Raw genomic sequence first — 24,372 nt, forward strand, 5'->3', positions numbered from 1 at the left:
ATTTATAATGCTGGATGATGTATGCAGAAGTAAACATCGTCATCCCCAAATTTATTGCATGTACATGTGGCCTGAAGATCTCTCTGTCCACAGTATACTGCACACATCTGTGTGTGGGACACTTGTGGGCAAACTACAGGAAAGTGAGAAACTACATGTAGCTTATGAGGCCTCGTGCATGGTGGTTTTTACTGAATAGACCGAGATGGTTCAGGTCAAGGCAAATTTTTGCAGCTGCTGAAAGCACATTTGATGCCTCGTTAAGAAATCTCATGTAAAATTTATTTGCAGGCTCAGATTTATTTGTGGGTTTAACAGTTATAAAGTTTGGCCCCACACATCAGCCAGCTTTCTCTTTGGGTGTACTTTTATTTGATTTTTATCTTGTTTGTTGTGGTTTATGTGACTTTGTGTTTTTCACTCTGTCTTTAGTCCCTTTATCTCTCCGTACCTTTCCACAACTTTCTGAGTTAACCCGAGTGTAATCCAGCCTTCTTCCTTGACAGTGAGAAATCATCCACTGTTAGTGTGAGTGTCTGCGTCCATGTTTGTGTGTGTCTCACCCCGAGCGCTCGGTCTTCTTTGTACTGGAGGAAGGCGTTGGTTGTTCCTTTCTTTGCCATGCGGATCCGAGCCAAGCGCACTTTCTGTTTGACAGAAATACAGGAAAACAGCAGCGTCAGCGCCCCACACACACACACACACACACACACACACACACACACACACACACACACACACACACACACACACACACACTGTAGAGGAGCACATCATCTGTCTCTAAACTCATAATTTTTCAGGTGAATTGCAATTTTTGCTGCAAAGCTCCAGTTTTCGGGCTTTAAAGGTGCTTTTCAATAAAACTTTATTTTTTCAGCTGATACAATAGAAGCATAAAGATGCACCACATGTACGTTTAGGGTGCACCCAAAGAATAAAAATGAAAATTGATGGGCATGACAGCTACACAGAAGTCAAGCCAAAATATCACAGCTGCCTCCTATTGGCTGGGTGCAGTATTGGTCATAGTGCCAGAGGTGCACAGCACCAGGAGAAGAAAGCAGCACAGCTCAATGAACTTAGAGCTGAAGAAGCTTCTTGGATGAGAGAAAAATCTTCAAGAAACTTAGATTATCTTGACCTGGATGGCTGAGAACCCACACAGACAAAGCAGCACACAGTTTCAAAATATTTTGGTTTCATTTATCAAAAGTGGGATGAAGCGGCGACGCTGCTTATCTTGATTTGCTATTTCTGTTTGTGCAGTGTATTAAACATTTTATGACCCCACCCAAAAAGCAAAAAAATGACCTGATTTTAATTTGGCCAGTCCTCCCTTAATGGCTGCATACGTTTACACCTTTAGCACTTCCCAGGGCTACATTTAGATTCCTCTCTGAAAGTCATCTTCTCATTATTTGCACATGCCCATCTCTGTGCAGTAGTTAAAGCTGTCACCTCTGTCTTGGCCTTTCTGTGTGGAGTTTGCATGTATTCCTGCATTGTAGGTTACCAGTGGTTATAAATTGGCCACGGGTGTGAGGTAAATAAAGTGTAGTGAAAAAGGCTACGTGAATGCTTCTCCTTTAAAGCACTGAAAGTGATTTCAAAGATCTGCAAAGTGTTGTATAAAAGCCAATTCATTTCCATCTGTGGACCTCAAATATATGAGGAGAGCAAACATTAACTTCAACTTTCATGTCGAGGATTGGGAGCTGGTTTCACGACCACGAGCATGCTCACTGTTTTCTTTAACATTCACAGGGTTGCACAGCAAGAATTCACCACTACAGGGTTGGACTGTTAACATGGAGGTCCGCTATCACATCTCGAGGCATCACAGGAAGAATGTTTGGTGCTTGTTGGTAACGGTTTAGGCAATTATTTAAAAAGGTTTTATGAAGTCTTTTTCTCTAGAAGTTATACATCTACCACCATTTTTGCCATATCATCTGTGTTATTATGTCTCTGCCACAACTCATGCAACTGCAATGCATGCCATTCTGCAGCCACCCACAGTGCAGTAAATAGGCAGTAATATTGGGCTGCATCAACAAAATCCTTGGCTTTCTAGTGGCTAGGAAGGTCTGGCTTCCTGTGACTTCTATTTCTTCCCCAAAATCAAATTAAAGGGTGACTCCGGTGTCGATCCTAGATGGCAAGTGGCCAGAACGGAAGCACTGAAAGGAGATGTTCAAGGAGATGGCCTTAAAGGGTTGCCTTGGCCTGTTAGATGTTTGCTAGACCTCAGTCAAAAGATAACTGCTCAGTGAGTAAATGAATCAATGCATGGCTGAAATGAGGTATCTCTGAAAACAAAAGTTTTCAGCCAACTTTAATCATAAAGGGATTTTGTTTTAAAGGCCACAGTATCTGATTAGACTCATCCCAGAACACAGCATGGATGGATGGAGCTTGAAGAGGTCAAAGGTGGATGTTTAGTTACATGGTTTTTATTTGTGTTGTCTTAAACCTGCATCAGAACCTAGAAGTTGCAGTCTTACTTCTTGGTTAGACTATTTTGAGCTCGATACTGAAACGTCAGAATCAGACCTGCTGTGCTCTCCTCTTGTCCGCTCTCTGGTTCTGGTGGTAGATCCGGCTGAAGTTGGACACGATGACAGGTACAGGCAGGGCGATCACCAGGACGCCGCTCAGAGAGCAGATCGATCCAAAGATCTTCCCTGCGATGGTGTTTGGAACCATGTCTCCATATCTGCAGAGAGAAAATGTGTTTCATATGAAATTTCCGAATAAATCAATCCATTGATTCTCTGTAGCGTGTCCAAGCAGGAGGCTAAGCAAGAAGAAGACTTCTTTATGGTGATCATTACATAAATAGCATTATGTCCCCCCAATAAAGTTTGAGGCTGCAATTTACTATATAAACATAATTTAGACAAACAAGTTCAATACTGGGAAAATGTTTCCACTAACACGAATCACTGAAACTGGATATTTATTTGATTTTAGAGGGTTTTTTTTCAATCTGTGGTATTAGTTAAAAGATAAATAGGCAAGTCCTCCACAAGATTACAGTGCCAGTGTTGAAAAGCTGCTCACACACACACTCACAAATTCCTGGTCGCTGCCTCATGCGGCCTTCACCTTTCATTGTGCTCAGCCATAAATCACAGGTAGTGAGACGAGGACAAGTAAGAGGAGGAGGAGGAAGAGATTAGAGAGTGGGCAGGAGGCCAGGATGCTTTGTGTGATTCTGCTCAGACACACCGACGGAAGAAACCTGCAGCTGCACCAGTCAACAGTTTACTATACAAACCACTCAACAGCTAGAAGCTGATTGATGGTCAGCTCCACGTGTTTACTTTGTTTCTTTAAGTAAATATTCAGAGAGATATGATCAGCAATCGGTCCTCCAGTTTAAGAAGTGCCGTTGGATGATGCAGCCAAAGTCTCATTTTTGAAAAGTTTTCTTAGCTTTATTAAAGCAGACATAAGCCTGAGAAATCACGGGGCGCGGCGTGCTCATATGATAGCCGTTGGTTAATCACAAGGTAGTATAAAGCATACTTGGCTCTGCCGTGCTTTTTGACTTTAAAGGGGATCATATTTGAAAAATGAACATCATGTTAGATTTAATAAGGCTTGAAATGGGCAGATGAAACCATAAACTCATCAGGAAAAGTGGATCAAAGGAGCCAAAGGTCATTTTTCAAAACTTCTTTACAGCAGGACTACTTTTTGAAAGTTTTAAGGTGTTTGGACAGGTTTCCATTTTTGGATTCAGAAGCTATGTCATTGTTTCATATGCAGTCTCTGAGTAGGAGTCAGTGATCTCTAAATGGCTCTGATTCAGATGAATATTTATATATATCCATTTAAAATGACACTTTTTTTTTTTTTAGCTTAGTTTACTTTATGGGAAATCTTAAAAAAACCTGCACCACGTTTCATTAACGTTTCCTTTTTGCTTCCTAACCTACCTGTACTTTGTATTAGGATCTGAAATGAAACATTATCACACAATAACTTTGAAATGCTGCTGTAGTATTTATTTGTACTTCTTTTAGCATCAGAAACCTTATTTTAGAAAGTTTCTCCAAAGAGAGACGTAAAATCTCTCATAAAGTCGTTATTATAATTAAGTCCTCAGTGAACTGTGTACCAATCACTTTTACTCAAAGAAATTATTTCTTTCCAGCTGATTAAATGATTAATTTGTAAGAACACATTCCCGTTTTTTTAACTGGTGTCTTTCTCACTGTGGAATTAAACTCTTTATATTACACATATGCAAATCAGCACAGGCTGTACAGTAAATCAGATATGTAGGTAATGAACTGCAGCTCTCTGCTCGTGTACCTGCTGCAGTAGATTATATATCCGTCCTTCTCAAAATAAGGCCACGACCTTGTCTGCTGTGTGCTGCTCAAATCTTACAAGCCATTTTATTATTTTTCAAAACTTTAAAGCTAATTTTAAAGCTGTGCAGTTGCTCCTCCTGAAGATGAGTTTCATAATGAATTGCTTCTTATTCTTGGCATAAATCCTGTTTTCTAAATCTAATTCCATATGTACTGAAGTGCATTCAGCTGACTGACAGACTGCACAGAAGGATTTGCATTTTTCCCTCATTCCTTCATAGCTTTTCTTTATAGTCCATATACCCTACACTTTACCTCGTGGTAAAAAGTGCAGAGATGGTCTGCATGGAGCCAGAACATCCTGAAGTTTAATCATTCGAGAAAATCCCAGGTTCCTTATCTGCTCTCTTACTGGATCAAAATTTCTGTATCGAGGTGTTAAAGACAGACCTTCGGTGGTATCAGTGTGCGTTTGCTGATTTCCTTTTTTTCTCTATTAATCGGTTTACTCTGTGGTTAGTTCAAGGCCTTGATTTCAAATGACCTGGACTCTGAAAGCTAAACATTATGCAGTGGTACTGAAAGACAAACACCGTGTGCTAAAATCCATGTTTGAGAAGCTGGAAGTATGTTATTTCTCTTAAAATGAGCCAGAACACGCTCACCAAACCTGGTCCTCTGCTTTTTGAAACCAGAATTTCCACACTTCCAAACATCAGCTCAGACCTGCGTCCCACCGTGTCACTCACATAAAGCACAAAGACAGAGTGAGACACTTCTGAAACAACTAATAGGATCTTTTAGGCGCTCTCACTGGTTGACTTTCCACTCTCCAAAGCTAAATGACTTTAGCTAAGTGATATGCAGTTAATTGTTAAGATGCATCTTTCACCCAGCTCTGTGCTTATTCTTAAATTCACTGGACTCATGGCTGAGGAGAGTGCATCACTGACTGTAATTCGCCGGGAGCTGAGGGCGTGCTGATGGCACGCGGGTCAGTTTTACTGAACCTCCAGTGTCTTCAGCCGGGAGAAATATTGGCAGCTGGGAGCAGATCAATGGAGATAACAGAGGGCAGAGAGGAACAGAAGTCATCTGTAATTGTTGGCAAAAAGCACTCAGAAGAATCGACGGAGACGTCAGACTGTGGCCAAACAGCCAGGATGAATCTGTGCCGGATCTCTAACTGAACTCAGCCTGAACATCAGAGAGGCCTGTATCTGGATCCTCCCTCGTTCATCATTTCTCAAGTTTTTACATAATCTTTACTTCAAGGTTTGTAAAATAAGCACAAACTACAATTTAATGACATTTTAAAGCATATGTATGTATGTGTCAAAAGTGTGCAATTTACAGAAAAATATACAGCCTAGGGTCCGATACCCAAAACTAATATTTAAATTTTACTGTATCTCATCTCGTTTTCATCTCTAGGCTTGTCTTAATCTCAACAGTGGAAATGCAAAGAGGAACATATGGAGGACACGAGGACAAACGCTGACATGAAACACAGGTAGGCAAGGAGGTGGAAGTAAAGCAACAGGTAACATCTAATAAAAGGTAAGGACACACAGATACTATAAGATCAAACATCATAGACCAACACAGTGACTAAACCCTGAAACCAAAAACTTTAATTGTAATTTCTGTTGCCTACATCTAACCAACATGTTAAAGCTAAGTGAACAGAAACAAGTTGTGAGTCTTCCCTTTCCAGAGCTCGTGCACTGTGGTAGATTTAAGCCAGGCCAGTCCACTTCCAAATGTAGACTCTAAGTCTTTATGACTGTGGCAGCGTCACCATCAGGATATTAGTATGCTCCTAAATAACCTCCTATTGGCTTTGTTTCTGTGGTGCTGGCACAAAATTTTCATAGGAGAAAACATCAGAGCAGAAAAAAAACATCTCAGAAATCTCATTTTCAGATGGCAGCATAGTTCAGGACTTTAACCCAAAATACTGATGAAGGGCGAAGTCATAAACTTGCCAACTTCCTACAACTCCTGATGCTGTAGAACAAGATGGGAAAACAGGCACCGAGCTGCTGCCAGCCGTGTGAGTACAGCTCAGAATGTAAATGAATGGAAATGGAAATGAACCGCTCTGTGACGGGCAGACGGCCGACCGGAGCATCTGCCAGCTGTTTAACTCCGTACAGCTGGAACAGCAGCCTCATTAGCCTGCACTTTATGGACCCTGTGATTCATGCAATTGTTGAAGAAGGAAGAAAGAGCCTGCACATTCATCAGGTGCTACCATCATTAGAGGTGCCCTAGCAGCCAAGTCATTTTTCCCCCGCGGGTGCTGCAATTTAATCAGTTCAACAACAAATTTACATTTCCTCGCAAATGTTGAAAACTAAATTAGATTTCATAGGCAATTTGTATGGATTTACAGAAAAAATCCAATTCGAACCAACTTCTAATAGCCATCTTATCACAGATGCTTCAAAACTCTCATTAAAACTTGTAAAATGATTTTTTTTTTCAAGTGGTGAGCGCAGCCGTATGCAGGAAAACAACATTTATAAGCTGCAGTATTACAGGCGGCAGCACAAATGGATTTTCAGGTGTAACAAGAGGATGATACAAACGCTTTAAATCAGCCAAGTTAAGCAGCTGTGAAACTAATATTCAGCTCAGCACATCACTCATCAAGCCAGCTAACCCAAAATGTTCATGACCTTTTTCCTGTTTTTGGATAGAAGGGCTTGAGACAACAGAGATAGAGCTTAACTTTTTCTTTTCTGGGTTTAAGCATATACCTGTCTGTTAGTATTACTGACATCCACTACATGCATTTAAGGTGTATCCCACAAACCAAATAGCAGATATGTTTAGGCTCCTGTGGGACTGCATCATGGGGATTGTAGTAATCTCTGTCTCTCTTCCACAGCATGTCTTTATCCTGTCTTCTTTCTCTCACCCCAACCGGTCGCAGCAGATGGCCCCGCCCCTCCCTGAGCCTGGTTCTGCCGGAGGTTTCTTCCTGTTAAAAGGGAGTTTTTCCTTCCCACTGTTGCCAAAGTGCTGCTCATAGGGGGTCATATGATTGTTGGGTTTTTCTCTGTATGTATTATTGTAGGGTCTACCTTACAATATAAAGCTCCTTGAGGTGACTGTTGTTGTGATTTGGCGCTGTATAAATAAAATTGAATTGAATTGAATGGTCTTCTTCACTGTCTTTGTGTTCATATTTGTGCATTTAATCATTAGTAAGGACTAACGTTTGGCTCTGGCTCACACAGCGTGTCTTTTGTCCCTGCCGATCCTCCCTGATCCTGGTTCTGCCGGAGGTTTCTTCCTGGTAAAAGGGAATTTTTCCTTGTTCCTGAGTGTTTGCTTATACAGGATCTGATCGTTGGATAATTTCTTTCTAATACTGTGTGGTCCTTACTTTACAATATAAAGCAGCAACTCATAATGCTCTTGGAGCTAAATAAATAAACCTGAATTAAATATATTCTGGGTTGAAACTTTTAAATCTTTTTTTTTTATTAATATTTTTAGTAATAAATCTCAGCTCTGTGAATGTGAGATATAAAAGAAATTACAGATTGACAGTGATTTGATTTTTAATAAAAAATGACTGATGCTGTCTTTTCAATCTATCTTCTACCTTTTATAGGTAGAAGATAGATTGACCCAATTTCCTTCGGGGTCAACCTTCAGGATCAATAAAGTTTTATTGAATTGAATTGAATTGAATAGCAGCTGGTGATTTTTGAATTAGTTTCTTGCATTTCTACTAAAACTGAAATATTCTTTAATACTCCTAAATTTCATTTTCAGTCTTTGTGCTGAGTGAGTCTAGGCTGACTGTGACCTGAATGTGTCTTTATTGAAAATAAAATTCTGGGCAATATACTGAATATTCTGTGGATATTCGTTGAAAGATAGTCACCTCAGTTTTTGCTGATCGCTGTTTTCTTTGTCTTCAAACTTATAGCTAATCAAATATAAAGTATGAAATGTTTTTATACAGGAAAGCTTGGCACAGCAACAGCAATGTCTGATAAATGTCATGCAATCATGGCTCATTTGCTTTCTGTTATTATAGTGCATTTTCTGTTTACTGCTGGACCTAAATTATAAGACATATTTAGCTTTTGCCTCTTTTAATACCAACAAACAGGCACACGCTCCATTTCTCTCTCGTAGCTGTAAAGCGTCCTCCTTGTGTTTGTGAGTTTTTACTACCAGACGGCAGCAGTAAATCTGCAGTGGCCCTCCGTCCAGAGCCAAACATTACACGCAGTGCCCCTTTAATGGACCATAAATTAGCTTTGATGCTGCTGCCTGTTGGTTTGAGTGAATGTGTGTTGAATGGAGGCATACCATGGTGAAACAGATTCAATAAACATGGAACCAACTTGTCTGAAAGATAAAACACAGCTGTCGCACTTGTGTGCAGCTAAAGTTACATTAAATATGTTCATATCTTTTATTTTTGTGTCACAGAAATCAATTCAAGTTTTTAATTAAGGCTTAAAACAGTCTCATCAGCGTCCTCAGCCCACAGGCTTTACAATGAAATGTAATCAGGAAATGTTTTATAATTATGAATCTCGTTGATTCCCACTTGAACATGTCGTCTGTTTCCTCATTTATCCACATGGTTTCTGTTTGGATGTTTTGGTGGTATCAAACACCATCCTTCTGGAAACATCATGCCTGCAGCTCCTCGCTTTATTCTTTGCAAAGACTGTAAACTGTAAGAAAACAGATGGATTTAAAGTACTGGGCCACTTAAACACTGCGCCTGCAGAAGCTGCTCGGCCATGGAAACCTAAGCCTTGAAGCTCCTGGTGCACAGCTTTGCTCTGATGTTAATGCCACAGGCAGTCTGCAGTTACTGATTTAGCAGACTGTTGGTGAGATTTACACCATCAGCTCCACCTCTCTGAAATGCGACTGCAGAATGTGACAGAGTGGTTTCTAAAGACTTCAGTGTGGCAATAATATTGCTTATATTTGACGGTGGAGCATCTAACAGGAGAGACGTTTCACAAAGTGACTGATTTGCGCGTCTTTAGCGCATCCTATTCTTTCCCAAATGATTGTAAAAGTAGACTGCGTGGCCAGGTGCGTGATTTTATACACTTGTGACAATACGACTGAAAACACCTGAATTCAAAGATTAAGAAGCATGACCCAATACTTGAGTGTGTGTTTATTTAAGATTTCTTTCCATCCTGTATCAGAGCCAGGTATTATCTATTAGTAAACACAGCTTGCAGCCACTTTGAGAAGCTACACTTAGTGCAGAGGTAGACTTTCCCCGCTATGATTAAAATCGATGCAGCGTTCTTGTACTTTCTTTCTCTTGCACCAGGTTTTTTTCTTTTTTTGCATCAAGGTTCAATAACTTCAGTGTGTCTGAGGCTGTTTGATTAGGTGGAAGATTTTTTATTCCCCAGTCAGGCCTGTTTTTCTTATGTATAAATTAAGGTATTTTTTAAGCAGATCTATAAAAATATGGCGTAGAGCTCTCGATAGATCTATGGTGGATCTAAAGATGAAGAAGAAGAAAAGAAGATCAAAAGGTCAACCAACTACATCACCCAGAGTGGCCCGGAGGCCCACAGCCATTCAGCAGAAAATAATCTCAAACATAAAGCATGGTCAACCTATGAGCCGCCTCCTCTATAATGCATATACACATTGTATATGGATCATAGAGTACATACTCACATAGTGCTCAGAGTGCAAAGGCACAGACTCACAATGAAGCCTGATTTATATTTAACTCATTCAGACAAAAACATGACTTTAATGGTTTATCTTATTCACTGACCCAAAGAGTATTACTGCATGCACACACACACACACACACACACACACACACACACACACACACACACACACACACACACACACACACACACACAGTCTGATATTCTATCATTTCCATAATTTCCATGAAGATCTTTTCTGTCGGTGCAGCAGTTATTGTACAGTAGCTGTAGCGTGTTAGCAGGCTTTAAAGCTACAGCTGCCGATTTTTTTAAATGTTTTTCAGTCTGAACGAATTAAGGAAATTAATGAATATGAATACCGTCTCATTCATTCAAATAACATTTGTGTAATGGCATGTGTACCTGGATGTTCAACGTGCCTCTGACAGACGGAGAGCGTGTGCATCCTTTAACACATGAAACAAAACATTAATTAGATAGAAAAAGTTAATTTGCATGTTTTCTTGAGTGACTTTATCAATATCTCTGATGATAAAGAGTCATTTCACATGTTTGTGCTGGTCAGAAAATGAGTTGCAAATTATGTGATGAACATAGAATTACCACATGGAAACAGCACAGTGCCGTTCGCTGTATCTCAAGCTGCTAATGTGTATTCAGTTTGCTGAAAAAGATGAGTAAAAGCTCTTAACAAGTGAAACAAAGTGAGCTGGAGCACTGTTGAGCTGGAGCTTGACCAAAGCTGAGCTTGGGAAAGCCTGGCCAGACTAAAGTCGCACATCAGTCATAGCTTAGCTGAAGTTTAGCTGGAGTTTAACTGGAGCCAAAGCAGCATTTAGTTACACTTCACCACAGGTTAGTAAAGCAAATGATCTGAAATTTAGCCAGATCTCATCCAGAGCTGAGCTGACGTTCAGTTTACCTGGATTTCTGCTAAACTACATTTTTAGTTACCGCTCAGCCAAAGGTGCTCGCCATGAACTCACTCAGACCGTGATGGATGCTCAACCAGCAGAGGTCAGTAAAACGAAGCTATTCAGCTCAGAGTAAAGTTGCTCTTTATAATGTAGAAGGTTGTGACTGCAGAGTGGGGTGATTAAACCAACTAAGACTCTGTGTGTGTGTGTGTGTGTGTGTGTGTGTGTGTGTGTGTGTGTGTGTGTGTGTGTGTGTGTGTGTGTGTGTTTGAGAGAGAGAGCCTGGAGCTGCTAATATTAAATAATGGATGGCAGCATTAGAGGGCTTGTAGCTGGCATGTCGAGAGAGGCATTAGAAAGTTTATATTGTCTCTCCGTGCATCGCTCCCTCCTTTCTCCACACATTTCCTTTATTTCCTTCCTCTCTCTCGTACCCTTTCTGTTCTCTCCTCCATCTCTCTTGCCATCTCCCGTTTCTCTCTTCTTCCCGCCCTCCCACCTCTTTCTCCTGGGTCATTATCTACAGCTGCTGGAGCCAAGTCTCCGTCCTGCAGCAGGAGGAGGACAACACATCGAGTGGTAGCTTGACGCGAAGCCAGAGGAGGGAGATGGAAGGAGGAGGAAGCAAAGGAGGGAAGAAAGGAGGGAGGAAAGAGGAGGTTGAGTGAGGACAGCCAAGAGAAGGGCAAAGAGAAAGAGAAAGAAGAAGGCGAGAAGGTCAAGATGAACAAAGTGTGAGAAAGAAGAGGAGGAAAAACAGCGTATACTGAATCTGTAAATCTCAAGCATGTGCACTCACATACAGACCTTACTATTTACTTACTCAACCTTTTAATCATATTTTCTGTAAAACGGGAGTTATTTATAAACCCAGCAGTGCCTACAGGCTAAGTGTCCTCCACACTGCACATAAAAAGAAATCTGCAGGAGAAGCTAAATACTGAATCGTTTATACCTTTATTTATTTATTGGTCTGAACAGTGGTTAACATGGAAAATACTGAGAGACCCTGTAAAAGATGCAACATTAATAAAAATGACAGCTGTTGTGCCTCAGAAACTCTCATAGCATTTAAAGTTAGAAAAATGTATCGTGCCAAAACATTAAACATTATTTTAAAGAAATTTAAGAGTGAAAAATCAGAGTTGGACAAACTCAAAGCCTAATGATAAGAAATTACACTTTACTGTAGTTGGTTTCACAGAAATCTGAAGGTTTTTTATCTTTTCTCTTTTATAGTGTATACACGTGAAAAAGGAGAAAATAAAACCTGTCTGAGTTCCAGCAGAGCAAAACGGTCTCATTCAGATATCTGACTGTAGTGACCCTGCAGCTGGAGTTGGAGTCAGCCGTCGTCATAAATAACGGTTTTACAAAAGGGGAGTGTCTCGGGAGGCACGGGTCAGCCCAAATATTCTGAGCTGCTCTCTCAGTATGTTAAATATTTCATGGTCAGAATTATGTCATCCTGCACCGAGCCACGATACCAAAGACCAGACAGACAGACACAAGCCGAGAGAGGGAGGCCGGCGAGGAAAGATGGAAAACACTGAGGGAAGTGAAAAAGAAACGGGAAGGTTGGAGAGTCACTCGAAATCTAAAAACTGATTCCCAGCCATAAGGACTAAAAGACAAAGCAAATGCTGCTTCCCAATTGGAGCAGATAGAAATCCAATAATGCCGAGTCAGCCAATGGAACGCAGAGACCGATCCTTATCTCCTACCTGTAATAGGGGAGCCAGCCAATCACAATCTAATAGAGGGGCAGACAGCCAATGGTAATTAATTTAGTGAGAAGAGCAGGAAGGACAATCAAATTGTAGGGAGAGCCCCCCGATCAGATACAATGGAAGAAGAAGAGAAGAGCTGAAACGAAAATTTAAGGACTTTTAAAAATGTATTTCTTAATATTTGTATTTTACTATTATTTTGAAATGGGGAAACGCAATTGAGCATCTTCCAACTTTTTGCATTTATAAAAAAAACAAAACGTAAAAAAAAGAAAGAAGAAGAAAGTTGAAATGTATCCACTCAAACTCAGCTTAATATGATTGGATATTTAAGCTCTTTTCTTTTAATTTTTAAACAGCATACAGGCACACAGAGGAGTGGCGCTCGACTTCTGGGCTTCCTGCTTTTCTTTCAGTCATCACAAACATGGAATATGTTCCTCACTAACTCAGCACTTGAAATAATCACACTTTGATGTGCTTACATGGTCCAAAAGCTTTAAATTAAGAAACACTTTTAGAACAGCAGAGGAGAAGAAAAGAATCTGCTGAACATTCAACAAAATCCCCTCAGTGCAAGCAACCAACAACCGCACAACAACAAGATCCAACTCAGAGTAGAAAGAGTTACAGCAAATCTTCCATCGCCTTCATGGCCGGAACAACCTCCAGAGGCGCCTCGGGGCAAAAATGTACCGTTAAGCCTCCAGAGACGCATCGGTGTTATCAGTGTTTGGAAGGTTACTTTTAAAATGTATTCCATTACAGATTACAGATTACATGCCCCAAAATGTATTCTGTAACGTATTCCGTTACGTTACTCAATGAGAGTAACGTATTCTGAATACTTTGGATTACTTAATATATTATCATGCTGTTTACAACTACGTGAATGTACTATTGCTGTGATTTATTACTGTTACTGAAGGTCCGCGGCTCCGAACCGTAGTAAAGGGACATCTGGCTAATACGGTGGGTTCGTGTCGGGCTCGTAGCTGAAAACTAGCTTTACTTTGTTGTCTGGGTCAACTTTGCTAGCGAGAGACAGAGAGAGGCGTTGAAAGGCTGCTCCAACGGAACTTATTTTTTCCGGAGGAAAACACGAACACAGTGTACAGTTGAGTCTTAATAGCTTACTTACAAATGGGCTCGTCAGGCACTCTTCTTGGCTGCAGTGGTTATTATTATATTTACATGCTTCCAGCTCCCGTTTTTGCTCCGTGACAGCTCGGACTTTTCCTTTTTCTCCCTCCCTCGCTCACAGACACATAACGTGTATGGTAGTCCATTCTCCCTGCAGCACGGACTACACTGCCCATGAGGCTACATTCTTTAGGGCCATGCCTGTAGCATTCTGCCTTTTAGCTTAGCACAACAACAACAACAAAAAAGCGCTCTCTCACCCAGGAAACAGGCAGAGAGAGAGAGAGCGTCACCCTGTAACCATGGCAACCGTAACGCTGCCGCCTGGAACAACAGAACATAGCTGTCAAACAAACCCAAACAGTCCTGACCCGCGACAATATGAAACAGGAAAGTACCGCCGTGTACTCCATTTATTTCAACAAAGTAACTGTATTCTGAATACCACCTTTTTAAACGGTAACTGTAACGGAATACAGTTACTCATATTTTGTATTTTAAATACGTAACGGCGGTACATGTATTCCGTTACTCCCCAACACTGGGTGTTATTACTCACAAGCAGGCAATTCAACTGTGTTCATATGGCGCCGGGTCAGGAAAATGTTGTCTCAAAGAGCATAATTGTAAGATGATGACCAGAAACCAGTCGTTACTCTATAGTTGACCTTAGTTATACAGAAGATCAATATTTTCCAAGTTATATTCTATATAAAATGAAACATAGGATGTGTGGTTTCCCAGTTATCTGTAATAGATATATGTGATTTCGATTACTGGCCGGACACTCGGAGATATTTGAATTTGTTCATTTATGATGTAAGAAATAAAACTTTTTGAACAGTCAAACAGTCCAAATACGTACTAAATAAAAACACTGCCAGATGTGTTTGTAATTAACTGTTTTCGTCAGCTTTGCTGTACTTTTATGTTTTAATATGACACCAAACAAGACAGGTGTTGGCACGGTTAATTTTTTCACAAATTTGTAAATAATGATGTTATGTAAATCCAAACAATATGTTAATAAAGTTTTGGCAGCACTGCTGATCCACATCAGACTTCTTATTTATACAACGGTTTTCATGCAATCTAAAGCAGAATGTAAAGTGATACAGCAATATGGTAGTTATGAATATTCATATTAAATGTGGCAACTTTCCAATGTTTAAAAGCTCTTCTGTGTCCCAAGAGCTCAGACTTTAGTGTAGTCCAACAGGGTTACCGATAGTTCCCTCTTCTTCCAGGAGGAGCTGTTATCACAGATGTCTTCATACAGCCATCTGCTGTACACATGACGCGCTCATCAGGAGTCAACCTGAGTAACAACGTGACATTAAATGCAAGTTTACATCAGCGCACAGAAGAAGTGATGGTTTTTTTTTTACTGTGATCAAATGAAATATTCAAATACACCCGGGCCATTATGTGCCATGATGAGCAGGCAAAATTGATGTTACATTATTTAAATTTCTGCTGTCAAATTTGCAGATATAATTTTTGTGTTCATTTACACCTTTTAAGGAGGTGGGGTTGTGCAGAGGCTCCACTGAGGAGAAGCTGTCTACGGTTTGTTTTTCCCTGCAAGTGGGATTCTTGCAAAGCTACTCCAGCAAAATCGAGAAATAAGAACATCCATTCATTCAGTTTCTTCCACTTATCCAGTTCAGGGTTAAAGGTGACAACAACATTTAAAGTATGAATTTGTTCAACAGTTTTGTTATTGAAAGGCAGAAAACAGGTCTGAAGATCAGAAGTTGGTCTCAACTGACTGTGTGCGTCTGTGTGTGTTTGACTGACAGCAGCCGAGAAACTGCCAGAGTGCTGATGTTACACCGTAACAAGAGACGTAAACACCATTCGGATAAGGTTTTCATTTCAGGGGTTTTAATCCAATCCCGAGCATTTGTGTCATCACTGCATTAATAATTGCAGCTAAAATGAGCCTTTTCCATTTCCTGCATTTTATCAGCTCTCTGTGAAAATTAACTTTTGCATGCGACGAAACCACGTGACCAAACAAATGAGTTAATGCAGCTTCTAGGAACACTCAATATTTTACCATCTATGCTTCACACAACTGCAGCGAAAAGCGGAGGAAAAAAAACGGGTGAAATTTGGGGGTTTGAGCTCCCTGTATGGCTCCCCGTGAGTGTCCTCTTCTGCCTCCAAACTGTTTGAATTGTTCTTCACAAGGACACCGGTATCGACCGGACAAGTTTGATCACCAGCTCAGTTTGTTTTTCCTCTCTGAAAACTTCTATTCTGGGTTACATCAGGCTGCTAAAAGCCTCTCTGCTCTCCTCCTCTTTCCATCCTCATCTTTCCCCCTCCTTCCTCCATCACCTCTCCTCCTTTTCCTAAATCCTGCGCTCTCCTTCCGTCTGCTCCCTTTCTTTCTCCTCTCCTCCTCCAGTGTAATCCACGGCCATGTTTAATTGATAGAGTGATGATGAAAGTTGCAGGAGGAGGGATGGTTGTTCCATGTTTTCTCCTCCTCTGGTGAAGGAGATCCAGCTCTTTAAGCAAACTGAAATCCTGCCTCTCCATCCCCTCTCTCTCACGTTCCTTTCTCTGTTATTTAAGCTCTTGTTTTTTATTTCCATGCATTCCTTTACTCCTTTTAAATCTCACCTTTTCCTCTTTCAGTTTTTGCATGAAATCATCTTTTGCAAAGATAGCATCCTTGTCTGAAACCCTAACATATGGCTGAAAGCTGCTGTCACACTTAGATTCAGGTAAACACCTTTAAATACAGGTATGGACAAGAGCTTTGAGTCCCTGGGAACGCCCCTTAAAACCATGAAAATATAATCTTTAATGCAAATATTTTGGCTTTACATTACCTTCTGATAGCCTTTTGAGACATTATTACAGTTTTCATCCAAGCCAGCAGACCTCTGTTATAAAACCCATGGTTTTACCTCATGGAGTATGGTGGACAAACAAGGTTTTGTCAAAGCAGTCTGATTGCTTTAAACAGAAGGTGACAACTTAAAAAAAATGCCAGTCCATCAGTAGTAAAAACCCAACTACAAGACTGACAGGGGAGAATTTTTAAATTGCAAAGTCCCTCCTTTATGAATCTGACTGCCTCCTTCATCCCCTCCTGCCTTCTGTTACATTCATTATTAATAATTTAGATTCAATTGCATGAATACCTAACAGCAATTGCTCTCAAAGTTTTTAAAACTGAACCTTTGATAAAACAAATGTTAAATGCACCCAACTGAAAAAATGGGAAGATTGTTGTGAGAGAAAGGAAGCAAATAATAAACAGACAGAGACGTGATGCCCGACGATGGCTGAGCTACAATCAAAGAAATCCCAAAAATAAGACGGAAAGTCTATTTTCAGCATCAGAGTGGTTGTGTTGTTATCTAAAGCTTAGAGTTCCAACATTCAGATCAAAGTGAATCAAACTCTACTGTACAGTGACATCAGAGACATTCTGGACAAGTTTTACGAGCAAAACGAGCTCTGCTCACGTGGTCTGCTCGCTAACGTCATGGCGTCTTATTTATTTCATCAGGAAACGAACCCTGACAGAGACGTCAGCTTCCTCCTCTTTCAGTCCCACCAGACCATGTCACAATAAAGACCTCAGAGTGATTTATCATGAACCAGATATGATATCATGTCCAGTGTAACCCTGTCCCAAAAGCTCCACTCATCACCTAAAAACCATGTGTTGCCTCGGAACAAGTGAACGCATTGTTTTTATGAGAATTCTTGAATATGACTTGTGCTTTGTTACAACTTTGTTTAGCACTTTAAGCAATGACCAACATCTGCTTCATATTAATAGATACAATGAGCTGCTCTAATTGCCCTCCATCAACAGTGCAACGTAATGCATCTTCAATTAGAAAGAATGAAAAACCATTATCTGGTCTGACAGCTCTGCAGTTTATATGTGGCTTGGTTTGGGAAAGTTGCAACAGTTAAATGAAACCAAGAAAACAGGAAGTGAGTCCAAAAGCCGCAGCGATCCACTCTGCTGTGATTCTGCAGCCAAACTAATGTAGAAAATGTCCATGGGACTCAGAGACTGATGAGGACGGAAGTTACTGTGCTGAGGCACAAGTGAAAAAGTTGTGCATGGCTTAATGCATCTCATCTTATGTTTGGAGTATATTTGAACAAAATTAGATGTGTGTTCAATATTGAAAAGTTACCAGCTGGGCTTGAATGTTGTGGGGACGAGGGAAAAGCAAGTGGACAGTTGATAAGAGAAACTTTACATTTTAAAGAGAGGGGTACATTGTAAGTTGCCTGTAACCTTAATTTTGCTAGTCTGGCAAGTGTTTTTCCAATCTTTAAATGTGGGGGTCAAGGGGAAACAAGGATAAGCCAGAATGTACAGGAGGGACGTTCCAAGAGCAGGGCATGTAGGCAGGTTTAAATAACAAAAAGCAAGCCTTTTTTACTGTCATGAAATCCCTAAGAAAGGCAAAGTCTGAATAGAAAACAACAACAAAAAATACAGGTAAACACCGGTAAGAAAGAGACACAGGTGGAGCCAAACCCAAGTGAAACTAATCAGGGTTAAGCAGACACTCACAAAGCAAGATCAAATATGACGCAAAAGAAAACTAAGTAGTAAAATAGTTAGTACTGAAAAGACAATGAACATTGAGACATGGGGACTAAAACTAAACAGAGGGAAGCATGGAAGGCACAGAGATCTGTCCAACAGCCAAGAATCACAGCTGTCACAAATGATGAGCTCAAACAGAGAATAGATTGTCAGAGAAAATTATTCTGACTGTTGGATACATGCAGGGCTTACGGCATTTTAGATAAGACTTCAATAATGTTATTTAAGGTTTTAAAGTTTTATTTTCATAGTTATTCAGTGATGACTCTTTTCTACCTGCAGGGAAAGTGATGATCAGGTGCAATCTTCTTACTTTTTTCCCACAGGCAGAAGTTTTCTGACCTTCCACATGGTTGATGTCTGTGATATGTTGAGCATGTTTTTAGAAGGTAACTACGATTAAATGATGGATCAGAAAAGGCCAATACCTTTAGAGCAGGCCATTTCATTCAGGTGTGTACATAATGTAGACTCCCACACAAAGGAGGAAGCCCTGACTGGCTGTTGCTTGGTGTTTGAGAGGTATCCTCATTAGGCCTCTGTTTTAGCACTGGACTTAGACTTCTTGACCTATTTACTGCTGACAAAAACAGTAATAGTTGTTTGACCTGCTTCCAAACATGTCTGCCAAATGCAACTCAAATGAATGCACCATCATCATGTTTGCTGACGACACTGCTCTGATTGTTGGTGTCAGCACGGCTGACGAGTCAGCACACAGACAGGAGGTAAGAGCTGTGCGAATGAAACAACTAGATGTGAATAAAACATTAGACATTATAATGGACCCTAGGAAGTCCTGGCAATAACCTCACTGCGCGTCAGCATCCCTGCTGCCAAAAAACTCAGGAACATCCCTAATTCTCGGCATCGAAGTGACTAAAGGCCTTATCTGGCTATCAAACACTCCCTGGCATAATAAAAAGAATAATAGCATCTATGGAGTTCTGTTCTGACCCAGATTTGCCTCAGTGTGCTGGCAAGATAATGGTATGATCCTATATTGATTAGTCTTTAATCCACTGGGAGATTTTAGAGCTGAAATATAAATATAAACTGAGAATCGATGTGGCATGTGAGCAGTGAGCTGTAGAGTGCTATTATTAGACTCTAGACACTGAAAATAAAACCAACTAAAACTCTCCCAAAATAACAGACATTCTGACAGTTTCTGTGTCCTCACTTTTGGACAAATGGTACATAAAATATAAAATATCAAATAAACCATGAAAAGCAACCATTACTCATCAGGTGAACAACCAGGAACCTCTTCATGTTCTGGTATAAGTTATTTGGCTTCAGGTGCTGTGTTGAAGTTTAAATGTATAACTCTTTTAAAATATTGGGCAAGCTGTTTTACTTTTTGTTCTCAGCTGCAGGTTTTTAATAAAATAATAATATAATAATATATTAAATAATCATGCAAGGCTGAGCTGAAATAAAAGACATGAAGTAAAATGGTGGTAATAAAACAGCCCCCCAATAAAAAAAAGACGTACAACATCACATGAAAACACAACAATAAACTTAATAAACAATAAATTAAATTAAAGCCTTTTTAGCCATCCACAAAGCAAAATCCACACAATAAAAATCTTCATCACAAAATGGAAAATATCTTTTAATTTAAAAAATGTTTAAATTAAAAAGTAAAACAAGTTTGTGAAGCTCATTTAAGATGTTCAGTCATGTTGGGTTTAAGTTTAAGGCCCCAAATGCAGACATTAGAGTCAGACAGGTTACACAAACCAATGAACTATTTAAAAGAACAAACAATGAAACAAACAAAAACATAGAAATTATATCAGAACAGGTCCAAAAGTTAGGAATACAGGGAGATCAAGAAATTAATAAAAAGACTGAAGAAAATACAAGATAAGCTAGAGACAATGGTCAAAAGAAACAGATGGGACCAGTTCACAGGTGGAAACAATGAAGGCAGGCCAGACAACTGGAAAAGCAGGGTCAAAGAACAAAGGCAGGAAGTACGTATATGCAACACATGAGCCTTCAAAGTAAAACCTAAAGACAATTAGCCAACAAAGGCAAACATGAAGAAGGACGTGAACCTAGAAACAAAAAGACGTAAACAAACTAATGAATATATATTTTCCTGATTTTGTTTTGTATTCTTGTACAATGAAAATCATACAAACTCAGGCATGCACATATATTCTCACATTTATTTACCAAAACTCTGATTTATCATGTATGAAGCATAATTGCGCTGATGATCTATGTGCATGGATCTGTGAAGTGACTAAATCCACAGTGCTGATGGACACACCTCTGTGGGTTGTCCTCTAAAGGCAGTTTATGTTAGTGCTAGCAAATTAACCAGCGATGCTCTATTGTTTTGCTGTTTTTAAAGGCACATGCAGCACTTCTAAACTTCTAATTTCACATATTTGTAGTTTTAAACAATAATTCTGAGAGCTGCTTTTGTATGACACATAACTTATTTTTGCTAATGAGGAGGTTTCTCATATAAACAGAGTGAACACGCCAGCTTCCACACAGCAAAGGGCACTTCAAATAAACCAATTATTTAAGATTAAAACAAATATACCGTTCTTTGTGGGCATTTCTTTTGACCTCAGGGAGCTTTACGTCAGTTCAGAGGAGAATAAAATCATTTGCTTTCTTTCTACATCTCCCTCTCTCTCTTTGTTTCTACGCCTCGTTCTTCCTATTTTCTGCCCTCTCATTTTCTCCTGTATTTACATCTCCCACGCTCTCTCCCTTCTCCCACCTACCCTCCTCCTCCTCCCCCTGCATACTCCTCTCCTTGTTATTAACTCATCAGTGTTTGTTGCTGAGAAGAAGCTCACGTTGTTTCAGAGCGTCTCTAATGTGCTTTATTTGTTCATTTTGCATAATCTACATTTCCATGTTTATTTTTACCTCTCTCTCTGTCTCTCCCTCTCTCTCGCTCACACACACACACACAGACACGTGATTTGAATATCACATGATGTTTTAAATGTTTTAGATAAGCTGTACACGAAGAGAGAGGACGAGGGAAGTGCAAAGCTAAGGAAAGAGAAAGAAAGAATAAAAGAAAGAATGATGACACATTGATAAATAAACTATCGTGTGCATGAGCATTGTGTTTGCTTTGACAAAGACAATGTTGCTCTCTGACTGGCTGCCAGATATCTGTTGAAGTGTTCACCAGTTTCACTGAAGAGTTGACTCTGTATGTAAACAGAAACATTTTACACTCATCTTACATTTTGTCATCTGTCAGAGACTTGGTCAAACCTCCTCAAGCCTGTTTCAAACCTGCAGGATGCTTTGACAAGATGATCCTTTCCAGATATTCCAGCCATCTTTAATGTAACTATAAGAGGCCTTCAACACATTTTAATTATATATGACGACTTCTGGAACTGATCAAGGCCCTGGAAGATCTTCATGAAAGCTCAGACCACCTGGAACTCTGTTGGGAGAGCCTTCAATTGAACTACTTCCGGAACAACTTCAAGAATGCCTTTCATGTTCAAGTCTGCCTGAAGCCTGTCACATGCACTGGAAATCTTAAGTGCTCACGTTGAAGACAACTCACCTTGGTGGTGCTCCTAAGAGTTGTTGACCCACCTTGCCCTCGTGTGAGCTGTTAAGGTCACATGGGACAAGGTGTAAGTGGGAGTAGACCCTTCACAGACACTGTTCCATTGGCCGTCTTTTAAATCATTTAAATCATCCCAACATCTTAAAGAGATTTTTAAAAGTCCACTAAAAAAACAGGAAAAAGAATCTCTTGACCGTTCATGACACCACCTCCTCTGCAACTTCTTCAAGATTTTCTGGAACATCTTCAAGAACATCTAACCTCCATAATTCCTTGTGTAACAGGGATTATTGTAACTTCGTAAAGAACATGGAACTTCAATAGCAGCTATAACACCACAGACTTGGAACCCCCACAAAACAAACCTTCCCTGAGAATATCTAGAACTTTAGCAAGGACATTTGAAAAATGTGAAAAAAAATGGAAAGTGGCCTAGAAGAATATTAATCACTTAAAAATCCAAAATCCTTTTAAGGAATCAATGACTGTAAGGATTACAGGAATATCAAGGCGTTAAGGTCTAGTGGAGTCAAACTAAGGATTTCTGGATTATCACCAGGAAAGTCTAGAACAAAACTAAAATATCTCATAAGAGGTTCCAGAAGCCTCAAACCCCCTAAATTACATACAGGGGTTCCTCAAGACCCCCGTAAACAACCCTGGAACATCTTTAAAGTTGTGCATCAAGATCCATATAGCATCAAAGAAGTCTTTTAATATCAAGGACACCAAGAACCTTCTAAAATTGTTCTTGAACAACTTGAAGGATGGATAGAATTCCTAATTCCTAATCATTCACAATATATATTCAGCATTCTTTGGATTCACCTAAAAAAGCCAAACTAGATTTCTAGCACTGAACAAGAGTTTATAAAGTCAGCAGTGTAGAACACAGAATCAATATGATACATCCAGGTGATAAATGATTAAAGCAGGAAAAGATTATAGTTCCTGAACTGTGTCACGACTTTACTTTGTCAAAGTCATTAGTCACTTTCTAATATCAGTGGCCATCCATAGTTCATATTACACTAAACGGCTTAAATATCATCCTTGTCTTCTCTTCCTGTGCTCTTCTTTATTTCTCTTCCAACACTTCCCACTGTAGCTTCAGTGTCTGTAAATCAGCTTAATGTGAAATCTGTGCTGAGGGAAACAAGCTTTGACCCTCAGACGACCGGCATAGCTGCGAGCTTTATTGGAGGCTGTGGGGGAGACGCAAGGATGATGGGAGGGCGGCAGAGGTCGACACGTAGATTCAGAGCTCAGATTTAATTTCCTCTGTTCTTCTGAACTGATTTTAAAGTTTTTACCGAGGACATATGAATATCAGGGTGTTTTTTTAAAGCAGTCTAAGTTTTGGATAAGGTTGGTTGTTAGCAATGTTAATGCTAAAACCTCTGAACAGGCACACGTTACCCTCTATAATAATGGGCCAGCAGCAGCTGGGTGAGAAAAAAAAACTAAATACAGGATTTCACCTTGGAACTGGAGACTCTCTTGTCTTTAATAGCAAGTCAGTCCCTACTATAGCTCTGTGTATTTATAACCCTGTAAAATAGAAGCACTCACACACTCACATTTCAGAGAACACTGCATTTACTCACATTCATTTCTCAGAGACATCCTAACATAATAAGGAAATTTAACCAAGTCTTGACTTCACGCTTTAATCAGGTGCCTAACAGCTAAAGTGGTCTAAGCACAAGAAGTAGTAGTATTATATTGTAGCATTTTAAGGCTCTAGAATACATGTTTTTGGAAGTTTATTGTAGGGATGGGCCATACAATATACCAAACAATGACCTTGCCCAAAGTCTAACCAAGTACTTAAAAATGCAATTGAAAATGAAACTATAAAGTAAGTGTAAATATATTGTTAAAACATGTGATGCTAACACACTGTGACTGAAAATAGAGCAGAAAATACTGGCAGCACCCAGTGGTACCCCTCAACCTCATAGTAGATAAACCTATGATATCAATTCTCGAGTTATCGCATTCCCAAACTTGGGTGTCCACACCGCCCACCCGGCAGGGTCACCCTTTCATTTATGGCTCAGGGGTAAAGAAACTTGGCAGAATAATGGTACAACATGAGATGCAAATATTGATGCTATGAGTCGTGTAATTTAGGCAGAATTTGTGCTCTTTTTTTTATCTGAAAAGAGAAAGAAACCTTAGAGTTAATTATCATCTACATTGGACAACAGAAACAAAAGTTTAAAAGACGCAAAAATTAGACCCCAACTTGAGTTGATAAAGACACTATTTTGTCCCCAGAGGGAAGTTAAGTCCCCGCCCACAGTGCAGCTGTGTAAAGGTATTCAGGTCCCCAAGGAACATGAGTAATACAGAAACAGTTCAGACGACACTGACTT

At 39.9% G+C, this 24,372-nt stretch overlaps 1 protein-coding gene across 1 annotated transcript in view; it reads right to left on the bottom strand.

The window, feature by feature from the left end:
• Window positions 1-24,372, bottom strand: part of kcnd1 (potassium voltage-gated channel, Shal-related subfamily, member 1) — a 69,305-nt gene that overhangs the window by 12,083 nt on the left and 32,850 nt on the right. The window contains exons 5-6 of the mRNA XM_063465431.1: window positions 2,557-2,719; window positions 564-647 (exon numbers count right to left, since the gene is read on the bottom strand). Coding sequence (XP_063321501.1) covers window positions 564-647; window positions 2,557-2,719 — 247 coding nt within the window. The remainder of the gene's footprint in view (window positions 1-563; window positions 648-2,556; window positions 2,720-24,372) is intronic.

The sequence above is a fragment of the Pelmatolapia mariae genome, linkage group LG20 (assembly GCF_036321145.2).
Source record: "Pelmatolapia mariae isolate MD_Pm_ZW linkage group LG20, Pm_UMD_F_2, whole genome shotgun sequence".
NCBI lineage: Eukaryota > Metazoa > Chordata > Actinopteri > Cichliformes > Cichlidae > Pelmatolapia > Pelmatolapia mariae.